Raw genomic sequence first — 24,108 nt, 5'->3', positions numbered from 1 at the left:
AATAACAGCCGGGGGTGTGTCAATGACACATGACAGACAATTGGAGGCCAAATGGCATGACCTCAAAACAAACTGAGCCGTCACATAACACATGGCAGGGCATAGATGTTGAGCTCACACAATCCTCTGTCACGCCATGTTGCAAGTAGCCATTCAGCTGCAACAAGACAACACCATCCATCGTTTTGGTTAATTGGTTTCATAGTTTGTGTTTTATCGTAAAATTTATTTTGGTTTTTAAGATGTATAAGAGCCATAGTTATAAGGAGTTTCTCTACCTTGTATTATGTTTGAACTATTTAAAGATTGAAACATAACTTAGATGAACACTAGCAGAGGTATTCTGGGAAAATCTTTTGCCTTCCACAGGGACCCACACTGCATTTAAGTTTGAGAAACATTGGTCCACAGCATAAAACACGAACCTCTTACTGTACCATGTAACACAGCTCTAATACACTTGTTTTTACAATGAGGTCCGTGTTTTAAGCCTGCCCTGGCCCCGGGCTGGCTCTTTCCCAACGTCTTCCTCCCACCTCACACTTTAACTTCCACCTGTGGGAGCCGCTGCTCCCCAAATCCGCCAGACCAACTGTAGAGCTCACCACATTGTGTTGCATTTAGATGACGACTGTGACAATAAAAATAATACATTTATTGAATGCTTACTGTGTGCCAGAAAGTGTTGTAAGCACTTTGCATACAATGACACACTTAAACCTAAAAAAAATCCTAGAAGATACCGTTTTCATCCTTATTTATAGAGGAGGAAAGTAAGACACAGAGAAGATAAGCCACATGCTCAAAACCACACATTTGGGTTTTCTTTTTCAGTCTCTACTATTAAACTATGAGCTTCTCAGCAGAAGTGGCATCTCATTCATTTCTCTACGACTCTTCCCCCATCACAGTATCTGGAACATTGTAGGCACTCAGTTATATTTGTTTAAGTAATACCTGTTTTTCTTCAATGAAAAAAACAATAACGGTCCTTTTAATGTTCCTTTAAAAAGGCACCTGTAGTGATGAGAGTGAGTCATTTCATGGCCTGTTTGATCTCCTACTCTTCCTCGTGCCAGGAAACTGGAAGAGGGTAACACAGAATTGAGTGAGTTAAGACACTGCCCTCTGGCTGAAGAGAGGTTGCAAATGGAAGTTACCATGTGATGCAAATAAGTATAAAATGTACAAGCCTCATAGCCAGCAATTTTGCAATTCTCATTTTCATCCCAGTGTGACTTTCCCTCTGCTCTATGTAGTACATTTGAAAAGATGAGAAGCCTGAGACACAGAGCCTTGAGACCGAGTCCGAGGTCACACAATTGGTTAGTGGTAAACCCAAAACAAAACCCAAGAGCCTTGATGTTCAATCCCAAGTTTTCAGGTATGGGCCACAATCCCAAGTTTTCAGTTATGGGCCACCTGGGTGGCTCACGTGATTAAGCGTCCGACTCTGGATTTTGGCTCAGGTTATGTGTGGTTCTCGAGATCAAACCCCAAGTCAGGTTTTGCGCTAAAACCTGCTCGGGATTCCCTTTCTCCCTCGCTCTCTCTGCCCCTCCCCTGCTCATGCACTTTCTGTCTCTAAAAATCAATAATAAACTTAAAAAAAATGTAGATGATCTCAATACCTCAGTATTCCGCATTGTCCCCCATGGCAGCTTTAATTGTATTCCTTCATCCATTCAATTTTGCAGTGGAGTGAGAGACATACTAAGATAGTATGAGGACTTATCATGTGGATCTTATTGCTTAAGGATCAGGAGAGAAGAATGGACCGAATTCAAGCAAATCCAAGGGGACCCTAAAGCCCTAACAGGAGAGGCTGAATATAGTATCAACAGATATAATAATGATGACAGTGATGATGCTGATAATGGCCTTGATGATAAAAAGGAAGAATAAGGGTGCCCGGATAGCTCATTCAATTAAGTGCCTGACTCTCGATCTCTGCTAAAGTCATGATCTCACTGTTCATGAGATTGAGTCTGGCACAGAGCCTGTCAGCATAGAGCCTGCTTGGGATTCTCTCTCTCCCTCTCTCCCCCTGCCCCCCAAAATAAATCAACTTATTTTTAAGTTGATTTATTTTGGAGAGAGAGAGACAGACAGACAAAGCATGACTAGGGGAGGGGCAGAGAGACAGGGAGACACAGAATCTGAAGCAGGCTCCAAGCTCTGAGCTGTCAGCACAGAGCCTGACACAGGGCTCAAACTCACGAACCTCGAGGTCATGACCTGAGCCAAAGTCGGACACTTAACCGATTGAGCCACCCAGGTGCCCCAATAAATAAACTTTAAAAAAAAAAAAAGAGAAGAAGAATAAAGAAGAGGAGAAAGAAAAGAAAGCCAACATTTATTGAGTTTGGGATTCCAGGGTTTAGTCTTATTCTTTCTGCAGGCACTATGTTTTTTCAAACTCACCCTCTGTTATCTACATAGAATTCTTCTATGACTCCCTCCTCTCTACCTTGCTCCACTTCTGGATTCTTATCCTGTGACCTTGAGTGGGTTACTTACATTTTCCTAGCCTTGTTTATCAGTGTTTCATAGAGAAGTAGAAAGCATTTATATGGCATCTACTATGTAACGGGCTCTTTTTTTTTTCCAGCATTTAATTTAATACCAATGACAGCTATAGAATGGCATCCCTCCCAGAAAGACTACTGTGCCACCTGGGAGTTTGGCACCCTTGGTAAAGGTATTCAGTGACAGTTGTATGGCCCTAGTAAGAGAAGCAAAGGAGAAAGAGGAGAGGAGAGAAAAAGAGCTCCAAAAATTCCCAACACAATAGCTCTTGGTCAAAGTCTTTTTTTTTTTTTCTCCTAAAACATATTTCTGTTTTCTATTTTGCCTAAATACTGTGATCACTAACTGAAATGACAATGTTCATATGCCACTATTCTCTCATTTACACTGTAAATGTATCAGCCCATTTTCCATGAGTGATTCAAGTCATTAATAAAGCTAGAAATGAGATTATGGGAGAAAAAAAAAATAGAACCAGACTACGGGGTACAAGGCTCCAGTGCTGACTCTAATTCCAACTGCTGATCCTTTTGAACCTTTGTTATTTGTTATTTGAGGGCAGGAATTGGATGCATTGATAGCATTTGATTATTCAATTATTATAATTGCTAATCAATTAGCTAATTCATTTAATATCAGACTTGTGGGGGGAAAGGGTATTACGCTTGGAGTCCCATCATAGGGTTGAGCCCTGCAGTAATGAACAAATTATTTAGCTTCTCCACACTCTAGTTTCCTTGTCTATGAAAGTAAGGGGTTGTAGAGTGCTATAGGAAGAAACCTTTGCACGTCTATTCTATAAAATCTGTAGGGTTAAAGTGTGGACTATGACTTCAGAATTGCATCTGAACCTACCACCAAACGATGTTCTTGAAACTCAAAGTAGGTTTCCACTGTGATTGAGCTTCTGACTTACAGAATAGAGAATTTGGTTTTTCTCTCGTGGAAGACCAAGAGACAACCTATGGAGATCAAATACAATGGAATTCAACAGAGAAAAGAAAGTCAGTGTCATCTGACTTCTGTGAGCTTGGGCAAGGTCCCACGCCCAGAGCTCAGGATTCCCTACGGCACATTGAGGTGCCAGGTCTGAGTCCCATTTCAATGGGACCAAGAGTCTAATACTCTCTGGTGAACTGCAGCAAAGGATAGAAATTCAATCCCGCCATGTGTTCCAAAGAGGAATGATTTGTGCTGGCTTGGGAACCAGAGAACCTGTAAATCAAAGGTGCAAAGGCATGAGTATGAATAACAAAACTCACTGAACATTTCCTCTTAGGGGGGTGTCTCTCTGTGGGTTGTGTGGCACTTGCATTCATTCTTATCTTTTTCGTAGACCTTGATTTCTAGAGTTTATGATTTTATGCATAATTATGCTCGATTTGTTTCCTGTTCTTTCAGGGCACGGGCTGTGTGTTTTTCCTCTTCCTGTCTCTCCACGCCTTACATAAAATAGACATGAATTGTCCCTCTGTTGGGTGAATTCATTCATCCACTTACAGCAGCAGCAGTGTGGTCCAGGGTGGAGTGAAGGAAAGAACATCAGGGTCAGAAGGTCTGGGTCTTGTGCTGTGAATTCCTTGCTATATGAGCCTGGAAAACCAAAGTAGCCTCTCAGCCTCAGAATGCCAGGCCTGTGTGGCCTACCTCCCGGGTGTGTGCGGTAACTAAACTCACCTCGGTGAAACCATGAGGTACGGTGCAAGCAAAGGGCATAAAGATTGAACGTACGCCATCATTACAACTACACCAAAAAACTGAGACATAAAGCTTGGAAGAATATGTGCAAAATATCGGACAGTGATTTTGTTAGGATTGTAGGATTACAGGTGATTTTTTTGTTTCCTTTCTCTGTTTTTCAAATGTTTTGAATCATGAAAGCCTTTTAAAAATGTAGTGTCTTGTTATTATTGGCCAGGTCTTCCTGATTTCCTTGGAAAGTCCTCCCCCGCTCTCCTCTCCAAGGCCAACGCCCAGCCCAGGCTCTCCACACCCCAGCCCCGTCTCCCCATTCCAGCCCGCAATCCACCCTGCATCTGGAGCCAACACCGGCTTCCCCCACCTCTGCTTTCATCACAGAAACCTCCATCTGCTCCTTTCTTTTTCTCGCTCACATCAGAACCCACTCCTGCACCTGACCTTCAGCTCCATGAAGGGGTGACCACACATTCTTTCCAGCCACTCCCAAAGCATCTTCAGCCCCAGTTAGCCAGTCTTGACACTAGTTTAGGGTCACAGCAAAGAGGAGCCTATGGCCAGCCAGAAAACGTGTAGTTTGGCTCATACAGTATTCTTACAGAGTTTGAGCCAAACTTTCAAAATTGTAAGTTCACATAAAAATCCACACTTCAGCTTTTCTCTCTAAAGATAGAAAGATCTAGCAACACAGTTCCCTCAAGGCTACAATCTAGAAACAGCTGACGGGAGCTGAGTAGCAGCTACCCCTTGGATCGGGCCTGCAGTCCCACTACTCACAAGCAGGGCCTCCTCTGCTGGCCCGTGAGGCACCTTTGGGAAAAGTAGAGAAGGCATTTCTTCTTCTGAGTAGAAGCAGCTCCACCCAGAGGGCACAGCTTGGCAAGGCCAGCAAAGGCTGGATGGATTTTGGTCTCTACTCTCTAACTGAGCTGGGGTCTGTCCTTAAGGGCCCCGCTGGCATGACCATAGGCACCAGCTCTGCCCTCACAACGAATGCAGTTAGGTGCCTGGTCTCTATAGGCTTACATACCTAAAATGCCCACAAAAATGGCCATCTGGGCTCCAATTTCATTTATGTGTGGTACTCTCAGCCCTGCTCTCTGCTTTATCTTCACACTGCCTTCCTGCCATCACAAGATGGCTGCCAGCTGAGTGCTACCTGCCTCTATTCACCTGTGGATAGAGAGAATGCCTTCCCACAACCCTCAGCTAAAAAAGCCCTGAGCTATAATACTCCTACTAGATCACTCCTGAGCCAACTTGTCTTGGCCAGGACAATGCCAGGCACTAACTGGCTCAGGTTTAGGTTATCCGAACAATTCGTTATGGCAAGGCAGATGGTGATTTATACCAGTGTTTCTCAATAAGGGTATTATTAACATTTCGGCCAGGATAATTCTTAGCTGTGCCCCAGTGGTACATCTCTTGCTGTACATTTAGCATATCTTGTACCATTCGGTCATATAGCAGCCATGCACCCCAATCATTAGGGTGACGAAAAATGCCCACACACTGATCATATCTGGACACTCCTGCATCTGGGGGTCTGATCATACTAAATGGGCTTCAATCCAATAGGGAAGAGAAGAATGGTTCCTTAAAAACAAAGTCTGGTCCTATTCAGAAGATGCGATAAAGGGAATGAATTCCAGGCGAGCAATCCACATATATTCACTACACTGTCTTCTAGGTAGGAAAGAAGATAAAAGACAAGAAAAACTATGGCTGCTAAATTTTTAACCTGTGATTTCTCCTCCAGATGTGCCCCGGGTTACTATGGAAACCCCTTGCTGATTGGAAGCACCTGTAAGAAATGTGACTGCAGTGGAAATTCAGATCCCAACCTGATCTTTGAAGATTGTGACGAGGTCACTGGCCAGTGTAGGAATTGCCTACGCAACACCACGGGATTCAAGTGTGAACGCTGTGCCCCTGGCTACTATGGGGATGCCAGGGTCGCCAAGAACTGCGCAGGTACAGCACATACACCGAATTCAGATGGATCGATGTTGGGAAAATATTGCAAGTGTCCCACTGTCACTTTTCCAGGACACTGTGCACTCTTAGGAATGTGCATCCCATACTCACCAGGGTAGATATTATCAAGGCTACTGGTGTACTTTAGCTCATGGGTAGATTAAACCATGAGACACTCACACAAGTGAACTTTTGCCTTATATTCTTCCAATTTTTTATCAAAGGAGTAAGCCAGACTTTCATGGATTACCTATCACTGACCAGAATTCTGAATGAAGACTTACAAGATTTACATCAGTTTTCTTATTCTGGAAGCTGGTCATAGCTTTAAGAAGTAAAACTGACTTCTTAGTGAAACAGATTAGCAAGCCAAGAGTACAGTTTAGTCATCCCCCAAGTTCCTCAAATTGTCAGAGTAAATATTGCAGATATAGTATAAGAAATCTTCCTGTTTAAACTGCAGTCAGACTGAAATGCACAAATTTCGTTCATGATTTCCCTAATCAATTTGCTGCATAGAGTGAAACTCTTCAGAAATAAAAGTGAATTGACTTCCTTTAAGAACAAAGGAAGGTTGAGAGTGAGTATTTCTTACTCTGTGACTTTGAGAGGAAAGAGGGCGAGGCAGAGGCCTTGTGCTCTTGTGGCATGCTTCTTCTGGAATCCCCTTACCGAAACAGATTCCCACCTGCAAAGATTTTAAGAAGAGTCTAAAGTTGAGAAGAAGACACATATGATCTGCAGCACTCACAGTAAAAGTAAACGTGTCTATAAGAAAGCGAGGTGCACAGAGGCATGAAACCAGAAATGACAGAAGCAAGAGAGGAGTTCTGTGTCCAGTCAGACTAAAGAGAGAAAGCAGGCATCAGAAAGGATGTTGGCAAAATCCAAGCCTTAGACATTGATGTTCTGATTCTCAAAAGATTTGTTTTAAACTCCTGTTAAACTACATAGATGCAGATCACCCTTAGAAAAGATAGTGATGTTAGAAGCAACAAAGCATGATCTTGCTGAATTGTTTAACAAATCTACATTTTGTGGAACATTAAACAGCTGAAATGTAATAAATGCATGTTCCCCCTTGAAGCTAATTTTTTATGATTATTCTGTAAAGACAGTTAAGAGGTGGGGGAGAATTTACAACACTATTCCAGCTTATTGCCAGCATAGATAGCTTAGGAAATCCTTTTTAAATATTACAAATTGATTCCTACTGAGCAACTCAGTGGAAAATGAACAGCCTGATGAGATTGGGGTTTTGCTTTTGTTTTTTTCCAAAAGGCGTTTTTGAAAATCATCAGTAGATTAATAGTGGGCTCTCAGGTCTTCTAAATTCATGTAAATATGCTCCTAATTCTTTCCACGACATTACTCCTAGCCATCCCACTGATGGAGGTTTGGAGTCAGACTTGCCAAGGGTCAAGCACTGTGGGAGCCAAGAATCGCTCTTGAGCCTCCTCCCTCTCTCCCTCTGGGCTGCTCCTCCCTCACACCTGGCAATGATCAACCCTGGAGTTGGATTAAACTGGAGAATCAGTCTGCGATGAAAGGAGGGCTCTCAGATTCCAGCTGAATGATGGGTTCCAGGATCGTTTTGTACTTTGTGAAATTTACCAGGATCTTTTTGGACTGAAGCAATTGCACAGTCATGTCAGCATCCCAGAAAGTGGGGAAAAGAGTCCTAGAAAATTCAGATTTACTTTTGCCCCAGGGCCACCTTTGAAAATCTCACCAGGCTGGGCTTTACTGGGTGAGGGGAATAATCTCTAGTTCATGGATTCTACATGGTGGTAAGGAAGAATATAATTACTTCCCTTTGGAAGAACTGTATACTGATAGCCAGTATTTCTAGAAACCAGGAAAACGTTGCCATATTTTAAGCATTTTAAGAAACGAAGCCCTAACCTCTTGTTTTTGTTTCCCACAGTGTGCAATTGTGGGGGAGGCCCATGTGACAGCGTAACCGGAGAGTGCTTGGAAGAAGGTTTTGAACCCCCTACAGGCATGGACTGCCCAACCATAAGTAAAAATAACAGTACATGATTGACTAACCCCACTCTCTCTAATGTGCTGCAGGTGTAGGATTAGGAAAAGCTATGCAATAGCCTCTCTAGAAACTGCCTAAGCCCCACTCCTGGCTTTAACCCTGTCTGTGCCTCCACCAAATAAACCCTGAGCGAAAGATATTCAACGCTCTGCTTGATTCCAATTGGCAAATGGGTGACTTACATTTAAGCAGCTCTGTTTTAGAAAACTTATTTTATGAAGCCCTTAAATTCAGCATCTTACCCAATGGGTAAAGGCAGACTCAGAAACACAATTCCCAGTGACCGAGTTCATTTTGGCTCCCTTTTCTATATTCTCTCTTCAAGTCCTCAGATAGTGAGGTAGACAATGCTTTACAACACTAGGGAAACCAAGACACTAAGAGATTCAAGTGGCTTTTCCCAAATCACTCCAAAACTGAAGTGAAATAAACTATTCCCACCTTATAGAATGGAACTGTCATCTTACTTTCCTGGATTTCTCTGTCATTACTTTCATTCAAATCAGCAGTCCTCATGGTGCAGGAACCTGCTGAAACACTTCGAAACAAATGCCCAGAGATGGTCTTAATGACTTCTCAACCATCCTTCAAGCGCTTAGTCTAGAAAAACTGATTCTTAGAATGATTTAAAGAAGCTTTGCCTTAGAAAGCCTTTTATCAAAATGGCTGCCCAGCTGCCTCATGGCTGGCTGGGGAGTTATTCCTGTAAGATAGCCTATCAGAAAGATCATGTTAAACTTCAAATAACAAATTAACACATTAACAACTATTAACCCTTTAGTCTTCATTTATTGGTTTCTTAGAAAAGGGGACAATCTGGGGGAAAGATAATTGGGAACAGAAAAGTTTCAAAATGAGGTCAAGACAGGTTTCCAAGCATGGTCGGCTGTCCTTCTGAGTGTGCCACAAGGGGGCGCTGGGCCTCCGGGGGTGACGACGCAGTGGGAGGAACTCCAATTCCAACTGCAAGGAGCAGAAACTGCAGCGTCTTCACCGGTCGGTCGGCACCAAGCAGAAGCCCAAAGCCTGATAGGAAGAGAGCCATCTCAGAGGGCTGTCCCACCACTAAGCAAAAGTGGAGGGAGTGCTTCTCCTTACCCACCCATCTTGCAAATGTCTTGCCCTTTTAAGCTTCCTTTCTTTCAGTTCAGCTAGCCTCCTTCCCTGTCGCATGTGTTGTTTTGTTGTTTTAAGTGGGGATCGTGCCTGATGCACAGTTTGAGTCATCTTGGACTCTCGTCTCCTTTGAGTGTAAGGACTGGTTCTGTGACCCGGAACAGCTCCTCGGGGCACAAAGATAAAAATAATATCTATTTATTTGTTTATTTTTTGAGACAGAGAGAGACAGAGCACAAGCGGGGGACGGGCACAGAGAGACGGAGACACAGAATCCAAAGCAGGCTCCAGGCTCCGAGCTGTCAGCACAGAGCCTGACGCGGGGCTTGAACCCACGGACCGTGAGATCATGGCCTGAGCCAAAGTCGGACGCCCAACCGACTGAGCCTCCCAGGCACCCCTAAGATAAAAATAATATTGGGTGTTGTATGGAAACCAATTTGACAATAAATTTCAGATTAAAATAATAATAATATTAACAGAGGAAGTACACATAATGATCTACTAGCGCACATGCTTCCTGGCTGACTTTCAGTTTTAAAGAAATAACACGTCCATTTTATCTCCAGGCTGTGATAAGTGCATCTGGGATCTGATCGATGACCTTCGGTTAGCGGCACTCTCTATTGAAGAAAGCAAATCGGGTCTGTTGAGCATATCATCCGGAGCCGCTGCTCATAGGCACGTGAATGAACTCAACTCCACCATCTACCTCCTCAAAGTATGCAGCCATGTTGTACCTTCAGCTGTATCTCATGCTGGCTTTGCACGATCTGTCCTAGAACTCCTATCTCCTCTATCATCTGAGTCCCATGGCTGTTATTACAGATGGATTGTTAGATTAGGAAATTATGAAACGTTGATTATAACCATGAACTTCAACCTAAACCAAAGACTGCCATCTATAAAAGAAGTTAAGGTGTTAAATAAAATAACTAAAACAAGGAGTATCTATCTACCAAACTATTGAGGGAAGGAAAACACTCTTACTTCTTTGGTAAGCTGTACATTGTTCGTTCAGGTCCTTCCCACAAACTTACCGTTACCTTAGCCTCAATTTGCCATGTTTTGGGGAGTTTCTCTAGAAACCTCTCTCCTGCTCTCTCCCTCCCACCCTTACCTTTCCTTCTTACAGACACACAGTCTCTCTCATTTTCCCACACTCACACACACACACTGGAGCACACAGACATACACGCCCTGGGTCTCCTCATAGGTCCAGTGGTTAATATCTGATAAACAGTTGAAGGCTGACAACAGTCAAAAACAGTAGATTATAACAGTGCTTATACAGCTAAACTTTAAGAGGTATTTTTCCCTTCGAAATCATCGGCTTCTATCACAACCAACAGACATTTTTTGAAACAATGATAATTAACTGAAAGAAGAATAGAATTAATGCCAGCACACATTTTTACTGTTTGTCAACTTAGCATAATGATTAAGAGCATAAACTTTGAAACCAGATCGGTTGCATTCAAATCCCAGCTCTCACCCTTACTAGTTACGTGACCTTGGGCAAGTTATTTTAACCTCTTAATTCTCCAGTTTTCTCAACTGAGGATAATTATCACGCCCATCTTATGGGTTGTTGCGAGAATTCAGCAAGCGATATACGTAGAGCTGTTGCAACAGTGCGCACCATAGAAAGTGCTCATCACTCTACTTTTTAGAGGTGCAAATAGATGGCATCCACAGCAATTGGCCAAATATGCAAACTGTAAAGCAAACCAAAAATCACAAGACTGTAGAGCTGGATGGACTCTTAGTGAGCATCCTATTCCAAACTTAGCAATCATTCCTGTCCAAACTCATCTGTTTGGACACATGCAGGCAGTACTTCTCCGAGGAGTCACCCAGACACAGGCCTCATGATACCGCCTGAACTCTCTCCTCAACAGCACATCAAGATAGGTATGATGATAACAGACAGGACAGGACGCCTGTGCCAGGATCGAAAGGCTTTCTCCAAAGTAGTCCAAGGAAAGCTACATTGGACCAAACTCCGCAAAAATGGGAGAGAAAGGGAAAATGGTCCAAAATAAAGAGAATCACTCTCCTTGCACTAAAAAGAAGAAAGAGAATTTCCAAACTCCATTTTACATTACATTGATCCTTATGGCTTGATCATTTCCTCCAAGGTCTGCCAAAATGGAAATTTTAAAGATCACACACGCTGGGCCTCCACCAGTCTATACGGTACTTTTGTGAAATTAGAAAAAGATGCCCTTTCTTCATGGCCGGCACAGCCTGGTTCAGGGTCTCCGGCCCAGTGAGCAGAGCTCGTAGAACTTCAGCTCTGAAGACCATGGGAACCCTTGTGCAGACCCCAACCTTCATAGGTGGCAGCAACCTTCAGACCCCACGATTTTGGTAACAGAAGCTCACATTCTACTCTGAGTCCCCTTACACTGAAAGCGTTGTATGTATATGTTTAAAAGCCTGGTATGCACATCTACTGATTTTTTTTTCAAAACATTTTTCTTTTCCACAGACAAAATTGTCAGAAAGAGAAAACCAGTATGTCCTAAGAAAGATACAAATCAACAATGCTGAGAACACAATGAAAAGCCTTCTGTCTGATGTGGAGGAATTAGCGGAAAGGGTAGGTATTCAGTGTCTGGGAGTGCCTTCAGAGAAAGGATTTAGCCGGCATGAGCCTGGCTAGTCACAAACGACTGAAGCTTAACACAATGAAGGAAAAATGCAGTGACCCATGTGCCTTAAAATAAATCAAGGCAAGATCTGTGGAGAAAGTTAATATACTTGGTCTCTACAGTCTCTTCTCGTTTTGATGACTTTCCTTGAAAAACTATGTTTATGGGGAACTTTCATTGTATTTGTTGCTGGTTAATATGGTTGATAGATGTTTCAATTAGGATGGTTGGTCAGCTGTTTGCCTTAACATTTTATGGCTAAGAGCTGTAGAGAGCCCAGAAATAAACTTTATTATATAGAATATGAAATTTAAATGTTTGCTAAAGGATCCATTAAATAATAAAAGGAAAGAAGAACCATGCTGAGAAAGCAATTTTGCAGTTAGACAGGAAAAATAATCACCTTCACCTTTCACTTTATAACATATACTAAAATAAATTCCAGACAGATTAAGAGTTGAGTTTAAATCTCAAATCCATAAGAAAGCAAAATGAAATCATTGTTAAACCTTGAAAGGAAATAACAGTACATTTAAATGTAGCATGAAGAATTATAATTTAAAAAAGGTAATAGAGTTGACAAGATAAAATTTCAAATACCCAGTGACGCAATAAATAAACTAAGAATTCAACCAGACTAAGAAAAATATTGAGGGAAATATGACTTGTAAAAGCTCTCACAAATTAACAAGAAAAACATGAAAACAGGAAGAACAGAGTTAACATGAAAGACTATTAAATACACTCCCCAGGAGCCTAATGGAAAAATATCCATCATCTGTACTAATAAGGAAAAATATAACTAAGCCACCAGGTGCCATATTTTACGTATTAAAATGTTTGACACATTTTTCCCCTGATTATGCTCTACCAAGGCTGTCCAATGTACTCGGATTTCAACTTTTAGACATGGGTGTTTGACATTGAAGATCTCTTTGAAAAATAATTCTTATTTTCTACAAAAATAAAGGTTAAAATTAACTCTGGCCATCTCTTTTGATGTTGGACCTCATAAACTTTTACGAGATTAGGCTTCTAAAAACATGAGTTGTTCTAATTGGATCTTTGGAAGATACAGCTACTTCGAAATGTATATGAAACTTGGGTCCCTCATTCCCATGCATTGTGCATATTAAAATCCAAGCATGAGCATATGTAGGAAGCAGTGAGATCTCTTAAGTTTCAAAGGAAATACTAGGAAAGAAATCTTTGTGAAAAACTCACTGCTTTTTCATTTCTGGTGTCATGGTTGGAATTTGCCCAGTGTCTCAATTCTTGAGAAAATATTTTCCCCAAGATTAGTTCCTCTCACAGCTCAGACATGGACTGACTGATCCTTTTGTTGTACAAATTTTCCACTTCCAATATAACCTAAATGCAGACATTCATGGGGAGAAAATAGCACGAGCCTTCAAGTGATACCACAGTAGTGGGGCGCCTGGGTGGCTCAGTTGGTTAAGTGTCTGACTTCAGCGCAGGTCATGATCTCACAGTTCATGAGTTCAAGCCCCACATCGGGCTCTGTGCTGACAGCTCAGAGCCTGGAGCCTGCTTCGAATTCTGTGTCTCCCTCTCTCTCTGCTCTTCCCCCACTCATGCTCTATCTCTCTCTCCTTCAAAAATAGATCAAAACATTAAAAAAAATTTTAAGTGATATCACAGTAGAAAAGGCTCCTGGGCACCAAGAAGAGACCACCAAAGCAAAAGGTTGATGAAAAAGCTACTGAAACTTTCAGGTATTTCCAAGAACTCTTATTGAAAATAAGGTCCTTCTAACTATGACAACAGTCCTGATGGTGTAAGAGACTGCTGAAACATTTCAAAACGAATGCCCAGAGCTGGTCTTAATGACTTCTCAAGCATCCTTCAATCCTTTAGTCCAGAAAAGCCCATGATTGATTCTTAGAAGGATTTAAGAAAAGGTTGCCTTAGAAAGACTTCTACCAAATAAGTAACTAATATTTACCTTTAAAGAGAGCGAAGGATAGGGACACCTGGGTGGCTCAGTCAGTTAAGCATTCGACTCTTGATTTGAGCTCAGGTGATGATCTCACTCACTCTTCATGGGTTTGAGCTTTGCATCAGACTCCGCAGCTTAAGGCACAGAGCCTGCTTGGGATTCTTTCTCTGTCTCTGTCTGCCCCTCCCCTGTTCACGCTGTCTCTGCCTCTCTCAAAATAAATAAATAAACTTTAAAATAAAATTAATTAATTAATTAATTAATTAATTGAAGGATTTCACTGTGGGTTCATTCCCACAATGATTTTTTTTTAATCACAGTAATGTTGCCTCTTGAACTTGAAAATACCTCTGTTTGCAAATTGTCACGTAAACCTCATGAGCCCCAAATCTCACAGTTTACATTAACCTAAGTTAACTGGTTTCGTCCTAGCCCTCTTTTGAAAAAGTCTACAGCCCTTTCCTACTCCCTTACTTCTGGGAATCCCCTAAAGGATGCCCAGGCATTTTGTATTCTCAAATAGTCGGTGCTCAAAACGACCTCCCTTCTACCACTGGCTTGTCATGTCTGTAAGAAAGTGCCAAAGACAAGTCAAGATTCTACTTTCCCATGTTCCCCAGGCACCATGCTCGAAGTCTGAGTGGTGCTAGGCTACACGCAGGAGAAGAGGCAGGGGCCCTCTCTCAGTTTCATTGCTGCCCCCTGACAACAGGGCCTTGAAGTTGCAATGCAGAGCCCCAAGTCGCAGAGCCCAGTCTCCAAGGGCTGGCTCCGGAAGGTGCTGCACCACCCCTCTACTTCCCCATCCCCTCCGTATCCTCCCTACTCCTTTGGCCACAACAAAAGCTCCCTCGCTTATCAAGTCATCGAAGAGGTCTTTAGGACTGGAAGGAAAGTAGGCCACCACCTCTGTACATCAAAAGCACCTGGGCTCATCTCTGATCCTGACAAAACGGTAGGGCAAAAAATAAGAATATGTTTCAATTCCAAAAGCATTACCTAACACCTGGTGTATAAGCTATTGTGCTAGTGCTATGGATACTGAAATGAACATGATAATGTAACATAAACCCTGCTCTCCAGGAGCTCACAGGAGCTCACAGCCAGCAGGGAAAACAATAAAAACAAAGTAATTATAACATAGCGTTCAATAAGAGAGGCATGGTACAAGCTAAAGAGATAACTCTAAGGAAGAAATAATTAACTTGTTCACTAGGCATACGCTAGGGAACACTTCTTAGAGAAGATGAGTATTGACCTATGTGTTTAAAAATTACTGGGAAAAAAAAATAAAATAAAATAAAAATTACTGGGAGTTTATCAAGTACCTCCTAAGCAGGAGAAAAGTACCAGGAAAGCAGGGAGATGTGAAACAACATAGTGTGTTCTACAACTAGAAAAACTTTGGCCTTGGCCTACTGAAAGGTTAGCTGTAAGGCAAGGCGCAGGAGACACTGCTGATGAAGTTCTCAGAGGCCAGGTCATGAGGAACCTTGCCCACCATGCTCAAGAACATGTAGGCTTCATCCTGTGGGCTTTGGAGAACATTGAAGTATTTACGTAGGACAATGAACTGATCAGATTTGAAATTTCAGAAACATTCTTCTGCAGTAGGGATGATAGATTGGCGAGTGAAGACACTGAAGATATGGGCACCAGGAATCTGGAAAATTGCCACAGAGGTCTAGACTAGAGTGGTTGGCGGGGCACCTGAGTGGCTCAGTCAGTTAAGCGTCGGACTCTTGATTTCAGCTCAGGTCATGATCTCATAGTCATGAGATCACAAGCCCCACGTCAGGCTCTGCACTGGACTGGGCATGAAGCCTGCTTAAAATTCTCTGTCTCTCCCTCTTCCTCTGTCTTTCCACCCCCACCCCTCTTTCTCTTTCTTTGTCTCTCAAAAAAAGAGTGGTTGATTGCTACCTTGCCTTTATTTGAACAGAATTTGCAGTGAACAGGTATCAACCGAGACTGTGGTAGTATGGAACAGGAGGAGAGGCCAGAATGGCAAGCGGAATAAGAATGATTTGGTGACCAATTGGACATGAGGGAAGTTCTGGCTTGGAGAAATGACTATTCTAAAATTACAGAAGGGGGGCACCTGGCTGACTTAGTAGGTAAAGCATGCATGCAACTCTTGCTCACTACCCCCAAGATTATAAAAATATGTAGAGATCTTTATGTAAAAATCAATCAATCAAAAAATTAAATTACAGAATGGATTACTCAGGACATTCCTCTGTGGATGCCCAGAGGGCAGTTAGAGAAAGATTTGAGTTTGTAGCTCGGAGGAACTCAAGTCTGGGAAGGTGTTTAGAAGCCGTTAATGTTCAGGAGGTAGGGAAACCCACAGAAGTAGATATCACTGTACAGGTTCTGAAATGGAGCATCATTTCAGAACCATTTTATTCCCACTACTGTTTTGTCCAGCACTGTCTTTATTTATGCTTGTCTCCCAGAGTGATTCCTAGAAGTTCCGCTTTCACTTTCAAAAGTGTCACAGTTTAAACAATGAAGTCTATTCTCACCCTAGATATTATCATCCTCACTTAGTCTGGTTGATTTTTAAAATATCAGTCATCTAGGTACACTACCCTTCATATGCACTGTATTATCAAAAAGATCTTGTCACTTAAAAAATTTTTTTTAATGTTTATTTATTTTTGAGAGAGAGAGCCCAAGCAGGGGAGGGGTAAAGAGAGGGAGACAGAGGATCTGAAGCGGGCTCTGTGGCTGATGGCACACAGCCCAAGGCAGAGTTTGAACTCACGAACTGTGAGATGATGACCTGATCCAAAGTCAGACACTTCACCAACTGAGCCATCCAGGTGCCCCTTTGCCACTTTTTATACCAAATATGTACAGGGAGAATTTGCTGTTGGGGTAAGTAAATGATTAATCTATTTGTAATGTAAACCATCAACTAGTTTATAGTTGTGAGTTAATTTTTTAATTTTGGCTTTTCTTAAAGCAAGGTACGCTGGTTTTACCATGTGCCCATACCGTTATTTTTATTTTTCATCCGTAAGCAAAGTTACAGAAAAACATAAATCTTTCCAATAAGGCATGACTTCTATTATAGCCAGTAAGTTTGCTGTGTAAAGTCACAGACATTGCTTAACCACTTTTCTTATATAGTGTTACTAAGCGCCCTCTAGTGTTTGTCAGAAAGAAATTTTTTTAGCAGTATTCACACCCCACCCCCCAGCTGCCTTTCATTGTTTCACTTCAAAGTTTCCATATCAAGAAATAAGTTAAATGAACACAGTAATTACAATAGGCCTTTTTCTTTGAAGGATGAAACCAAAGTAAAAGATATAAGTGTTGTGTTTTGCAAATATAATTTGAACTGGATCAAAAATCAACTAGATTTTTAAAAAATTTCTAGATGTTTTCAAGGTTTGTGTCCATACTTTTTAAAAGCAGGAAGCGTGACATCAAGAATAAGATTGATTTTATTTTCTGCATCATATAATTTTTTAATGTTTATTTATGTTTGAGAGAGACAGAGAGACAGAGTGCGAGTGGGGGAGGGCAGAGAGAGAGGGAGACACAGAATCCGAAACAGGCTCCATGCTCTGAACTGTTAGCACAGGGCCCCAAGCAGGGTTTGAACCCATGATCTGTGAGATCATGGCCTTAGCTGAAGTCGGGCGCTCAATGAGCTAAGCCCCCCAGGTGTCCCTGCATCACATGATTTTTAAATGACCACAGATGTTGTGTTTCTGGAAAGCATTAGAATGAGGCAAGAAGAAGACAGGCATTGGAGGAAGGTATGCAATGACTCAGAATGCAGTGTCCATTCAGAAAGCCCACTGTTTCGGGAAGGGTCTGATGGTTGCACTACTGCTCTATAGGGGGCTTTATGTGGAAGGGATTCCGGACTTGCTTGAAAAAAAACCTCCATCGCACGTGTTTGCTATGACACCACTTCTGCATTTCTCTTCCTTGACTAAGGGCCACTTATGTGGGTTGGTTATGCCTAGAAAGCCAAAGCATTTCAGGTCAAATCATGGCACAACCCTCTGGCTAGAACACTGGGTGAGAGGAAAAAAGTTTGAAACGGGCCCTTCCCTGTCCCGGGGAACCTGTGCAGTGGGACAGACCACGCAGTCCACTCAGACACGACGGCACTTTGTAATAGAACTGCGCCGAAAGACCACCAGATGAGGCCAATAGGCATCTGCCAAGTGTCAGATCAGAGAACTCCTTCCCCCCTTAAATATAACCCGTGAGTCAGTCTTCCTAATGCCAAAGGGATATACACAGTACACATCCCCAATGCTGTGCATACAGGCCAGTGTCCTGCCCTTAAACCATTTCTTAGATCAGCTTCTGTCCTGACACACACAGAAACATGCACATACACTTACACACCCACATGCGCTTTCAGAAGCCACATTTGAGTTCGAATTTCATTTGGACAACTACTACATGGGAGCTCTGAAACAGAAGCTCCCTGGCGGAGAGAATGGAGTCCGCTTCTCAGGAAAGAGTCTAATTCACTCTGAGCCAGATCTGCCTGAGTGGTTATTTGTACCCAAGTGGCATCAGTGTTGATGGGAATTTGGAATGCAGCACTGAAAACAGCATTGAGCCCAGTCAGCATAATCCTTTAAATCTCTGTGGTAAATCAGTGTCAGCTCTGGTGGGACCACCCAGGAGCCCCTAGACGCACGAAGCATTTCAAGGTCTGCCTACTTTCTCAACGATTTCCCCTTTGAAACTTTAAGCTCTTCCATCAGCACAATGTCAAATTGATCAGCAGACACGGGTAATTTCCTAGTCTGGAATCCTGAGATACAGTAAAAATTCAAAGAGTAAATTACATATGAAAGGTGATTGGTTTGGACCCAACTGTGACTGATGGCATAGGAATACGGCTGATTTTATAGCATTCTGCAGTTCTAAAGCTGGTCATCACATCACATTCATGCATGATTTCTGGGACCATTTTATATGTTATAGAAGCTCCACATGCCAAGGAAATTTATGTTTATGGAATGCATTATGCCCACCCACTGCTATGCGCACATACACAACATTCCCTTCTCATAAATTTAAGCTGGTGTTTATATGGATTCTTTGTAGGAAAGTCAAGCCTCAAGAAGGGGCGAACTGGCCCAGAAGGAAAGCATGGATACCATCAACCACGCCACTCAGCTTGTGGAGCAAGCTCATGATATGAGGGATAAAATTAAAGGTAAATATATTCTCTTCTGGTGCAGCTTAATGTCGAGGAATCATTCGTGTTGTTAAACTACAACAAAAACAATGGCTACTGATAGTGCTTACTATGTGCCAGTAACTTGTTAGAGAGCTCTATGTAAGGAAATATGTATGGATTTATAGTGTATGCATATGGTATGCATACTATAGTATATAGTATATTTATAGTGTGTGTGTGTGTGTGTGTATATATATATATATACACACACACACACCCCCACATATATAGTCATCCAGTTTGTTCGCTAGGATTTCTGAGTACTATCCCTACTTACTATCTGTTAGCTGTCAAGAATAAATGTATAGAATCATTCCCTTTCCAGGCATTTCACTAAAGTGGAATGCCAGAATACCTTTCCAGCACAAGAAACGGAATGCTATGGAGTCTTGAGTAGGAGTCATGTTTTTCTCAACTATCCGCAGCAAAAAACATCACCTTTAGAGTGGCAGGAAATTGCACTAATCCAAACTGTCCTAAACTGTCTCGATGATCCCATTTCCCAAGGACCAGGGAGGCAACATGCTCTGATCCCCAGTTCAGAAGAGAAGTCTGGAGGGGACGTGTGACATTTCTTCGGCCTAAAACGCAGTGGCAGATTTTACCTTCCCTCTTAGAGGATTCCTTATTTGTGCTAACTTCTGATAAGTGCGGGCAGTATTTTGAAAACCATCTTAATAGCCCATTGAAAGCCAGCCTTCAATTTATCAACAGAAAACAGGCGCTCTCACTTGTTCTAAAATAAAGAGACTTTCCTTGGGTTACAGTCTGCTAAGATACAGTATTTGTGTGCCTCCATAGCTTTTATCCTATGTATTAAGAGCTAGATGACAACACCAAGTGCAGTGGCAGAAAAGGAACCCACAGTGAGAGGGTCATATCTTTACCCTGAGGTATAGGGAACATACTCCAGGCAAAGGGATGAATGGAGCCAAGATTAGACATTTGCTGTATTTCCTACAATACATAATAAAAATGAATGGCACGCATTTCAAACAGCTCTCACTCCCATCCTCACTGACTCATGCTTTTGCACCTACCAATAAAATATTTTTTTCCTATAACATTTTAGAGCTACCATTGATTTTTTTCAAAAAGTCGGATTGAGCCTGGATTAGCTGACCTCATCTAATTAAGAAATAAATGCCCCTCTAGGCAGCAAGTAAAGCCAGCATTCTAGTAAGCCATTCAGAGAAAATAATTCACATTTGCTGTTATAAAATTTTTATTCTAACGTGTTTCATTTGGAAGGAATCTAAGCCCTCTATTTGACCCTGTAAGCACAAGAAAAGATGAAAAAAATACAAAAGTGTAAATGGGAAACAATAACTGCCATCAGTTCACCTTTTAAAAATAATGTATGAAGGGGCGCCTGGGTGGCTCAGTCGGTTGAGCGTCCAGCTTTGGCTCAGGTCATGATCTCGCGGTCTGTGAGTTCGAGCCCCGCATTGGGCTCTGTGCTGACAGCTCAGAGCCTGGAGCCTACTTCAGATTCTGTGTCTCCCTCTCTCTCTGCCCTTCCCTTTTCATGCTCTCTCTCTCTCAAAAATAAATAAACATTAAAATTTTTTTAAAATAATGTATGAATAGTCTCCAAAGACCAAGGCAAAAAATGTCATTGCCTGCATTTCCTTTTTCTAATCTATTCCAGACGTGGCTAAAATAAAACAGGCCAGAATTGTAAATGTAATATTTGGATCAAAATGCCAAATGAGTCAGCCCTGGAAGTGTTAGATCTGAGGGTGGGGAAAAAAAAAATCTATGTTTAGTTTATTTCCAGAGTTAATATTATAGATTTCACTTGAAAAGTAAATGTTTAATCCCTTCATAAGTTTCGTTTCTAGCATATCTTGGTTTTCCCTGTAACTTTCTCAGTAATATTTATAGTGTTAAAAAACCCCTTACCCCATTTATCTCCTTTCCTTTGGAATTCAGGAATGTGACACAGTATCAATAGCGTGTCATTCCTTATTCCCAACCATCTGTAAAAAAATTACTGGTGACCTTCAAGCTATTATCCATATAAAATAGAAGCCCGTATCTGGTATGATTTATGTGACACCAGTGTTTGTTTACCCGTCTTGTCTGGCCAGCCGCATACATCACAGTAAACCACAGACACACAATTTCACTTATGCCAGGAAGATAAAATGCTTCCTCCCAGACCTGTCATACGGACAAGGTGGCAATTACATAACTTTCATCTGATCATATGTAGTAGGAAGAGAAAATCAGAGAACAACTCAGCACTGCTGGGATTTAGACAACTTATCTAATCTCTCTGAGCGTCAGCAGTCTCTTCGGTTCTAAAATTCTCCATCCGATATCTTACTTATGTATGGAAGTGGAGTGAAAATGACACGGAATCAAAATGGCCCAATCTTGAAAAACAGTCATACTACAGAAGGCAAATAGCTATTGCAAAAATAGATAGATAGATAGATAGATAGATGATAGATAGATAGATTAATTATTAATATATATTAATAAACGAAAACTCACATCACACTAAAACAAACCTCTACTTTATATCTGGTCTGTAGAATAATCTGAAAGACCCATTTGAACAACTATCAATATGCTTTTATTTTGAGTTAGAGCTTTGGTCAGATCTTCGGCTGAAATATAATTAATACCTCTAACACATCCTACATATGACAGGAGATACCTCAGATAATTTTCTCCAAGTTATATATTTTATTCAAAAGGTTGATCAAAGACCCCAGGTTTGTGTGCCTTACATAGTAACGTTCAGGAATTACCATGGAAACCAGACACAGCTGCAGTCAGGAAAGGCTTTGTATTAATCCCATTCCCATTCTGAAGACACCAAATGGGGGGAGGCAGAATCGTTTCCTCAAGTTTTACTTCTCCTTGGAATATATGGCGAATTCCAATGCTGCCACCAGTGTTTGCAGCATGAACATCAGAACAGTCTTTGAATGATACCCTCTTTCCATTTGGGGGTCAGCCCTGCCCTTTGCCCTCCCTCCATGTTTTCAGTGGCATCACTGTAAAATGCCCAGACACCCCACCCTGCTTTCTTTTCTCACTGTGTCCTTCCTTTCAGAGATCAACAACAAGATGCTCTATTATGGGGAGGAACAGGAACTTAGCTCTGAGGAAATCTCTGAGAAGATGGTGTTGGCCCAGAAGATGCTTGAGGAGATCAGACGCCGTCAACCATTCCTCATGCAGCGGGAGCTAGTGGACGAGGAGGCAGATGAAGCCCAGGAACGTAGGTGTATTCAACTCCTGGCACACAGCACATGTTTGCTTCCTTTGTGGGTCCAAGAGAGGACATTGAGCCGCAAGGGAACATTTGGTCAAAGCAAGCAATTCCCAATATTTAGAGCTATTTAGAACTTGTACATGGCCTCAGGGAATCATTTAGGACAACTTAACTAAATGACCAAGAGTTTTAGACTCAAGCCCAACCTCGAGGTTTTGAAAAACAGTTGAGATCTCACACAGAATCTATAGACCTTTAACTCCTGAGAAGAAGAAATAGGGACTTAACAGTTGGTGGAAACATATAAAACAGGGGAAGAAAAGCTAAGGGGAACCAGTTTTCAGAACAACAATAAAAGGAATCTTATTGAGAAGGCAGTAAAGCTACAAGCCCAGCAACACTGACATTCTGAAGTCTGGTGAATGACTTTTAGGCTTTCAGCCTCCGAGTTTTCACATTTCCTTTAATGATGAATGTAGGCAACACACAACAGTAGTATTAGCGAACCTATGACTTGGTTACTCTATCAGTTATCAATGACTAACAACTCGTCCCAAACATATTCTTTTAAAACAATAACCATTTATTTGTTCATGACTTCATAGGCTTCCAGTATGAGCTTAATTCAACCTGGACAGCTCATCTCTGCTCGATGTAGCAGGAGCTGGGCTCACTCATATGTCCTGGCCCTTAGGGGCAGATGGCTGGGCCTCCCCCACTTATAGTGTCTTACCCTCAAGGAGACTAGCCCAGCCTCACTCATTTAGCAGGAGCCTTCCAGGAAGGCAAGAGTGGAACTCAAAGATGTCATATCTATCCTACTGGCCCAGACCAGTCCAGACTTAGGGTGTGAGGAAATAGACTCCACTCTCGATGGGGAGAGTTGCAAAGAATTTGTGTCCATTTTAATCTACACAATCAACAAGAGAAGCCGTGGATTTGGGTATCAGATACTAGCTGTTGTTCTTATCTCACAACATTAAGTTTAGCAGTAATTCAAAATAGAAGAGGCATATGTGTTCTTATAGTACCAATTTGTTTTTTAATATATCGGTCTTCTTTTTAAGTCTATGTATTTTACTTTATTCATTTTTAAATACATTATAAGAGGGGATCTGAAGCTTTCACTAGATTGCAAAGAGTCCCATGGCACAAAAAAAGGGTTAAGAACACCTGCACTGGGTTATTTTCCTATGATCATTACTAGCAACTTCTGCTGCAAATTATTACGAATATTTGAGAAGAGGAACATTCTTCACGTAAAGGCATATTACCATAGCAAACGTATTAAGTCTTAAACAGTAAGAACTCAAGATGAACCTCGAGCCCCATTTCTGAGTCAGGATGAAGGCAGCACTCAGGAAGGCTGGAGATCTAATGTCATAGACGGATGCTTCCACATTTCTTGCCTGTTTGGGAATTTTAACGAGTCTGCCCTGGGGAAATGAAACCAACCACATCCCCCACTTAGCCACCTTCCAACCTCGTGGATGCGTTTTTAACCACTCTCTTTGCTCAGCTATGAACTTGCATCTTGTGCTCACACAGATGACAGAAAATACAAGACCTCCAAGAGACAGACTGATACTCCCTGGAGGGAAAATCGCATTCAGGCACATAGTCAATGCATACTACCTTGATCAGAGAATTAAGACATATACAGAA

At 41.8% G+C, this 24,108-nt stretch overlaps 1 protein-coding gene across 2 annotated transcripts in view; it reads left to right on the top strand.

The window, feature by feature from the left end:
- The window catches only part of LAMA4 (laminin subunit alpha 4), a 145,262-nt gene that overhangs the window by 56,090 nt on the left and 65,064 nt on the right, over positions 1-24,108 (top strand). The window contains exons 5-10 of one of the 2 annotated variants that reach the window (XM_025925625.2): positions 5,987-6,201; positions 8,132-8,206; positions 9,937-10,088; positions 11,862-11,972; positions 19,076-19,187; positions 22,282-22,449. In XM_025925625.2, the coding sequence (XP_025781410.1) occupies positions 5,987-6,201; positions 8,132-8,206; positions 9,937-10,088; positions 11,862-11,972; positions 19,076-19,187; positions 22,282-22,449 (833 nt within the window). Of the gene's footprint in view, positions 1-5,986; positions 6,202-8,131; positions 8,228-9,936; positions 10,089-11,861; positions 11,973-19,075; positions 19,188-22,281; positions 22,450-24,108 lie in introns of both variants that reach the window. The other variant, XM_025925623.2, reaches the window with a different exon arrangement.

Source organism: Puma concolor, chromosome B2 (assembly GCF_028749965.1).
Source record: "Puma concolor isolate L17-30 chromosome B2, mPumCon1.1.hap2, whole genome shotgun sequence".
NCBI lineage: Eukaryota > Metazoa > Chordata > Mammalia > Carnivora > Felidae > Puma > Puma concolor.
This window is presented reverse-complemented; position numbering and strand designations above follow the sequence as displayed.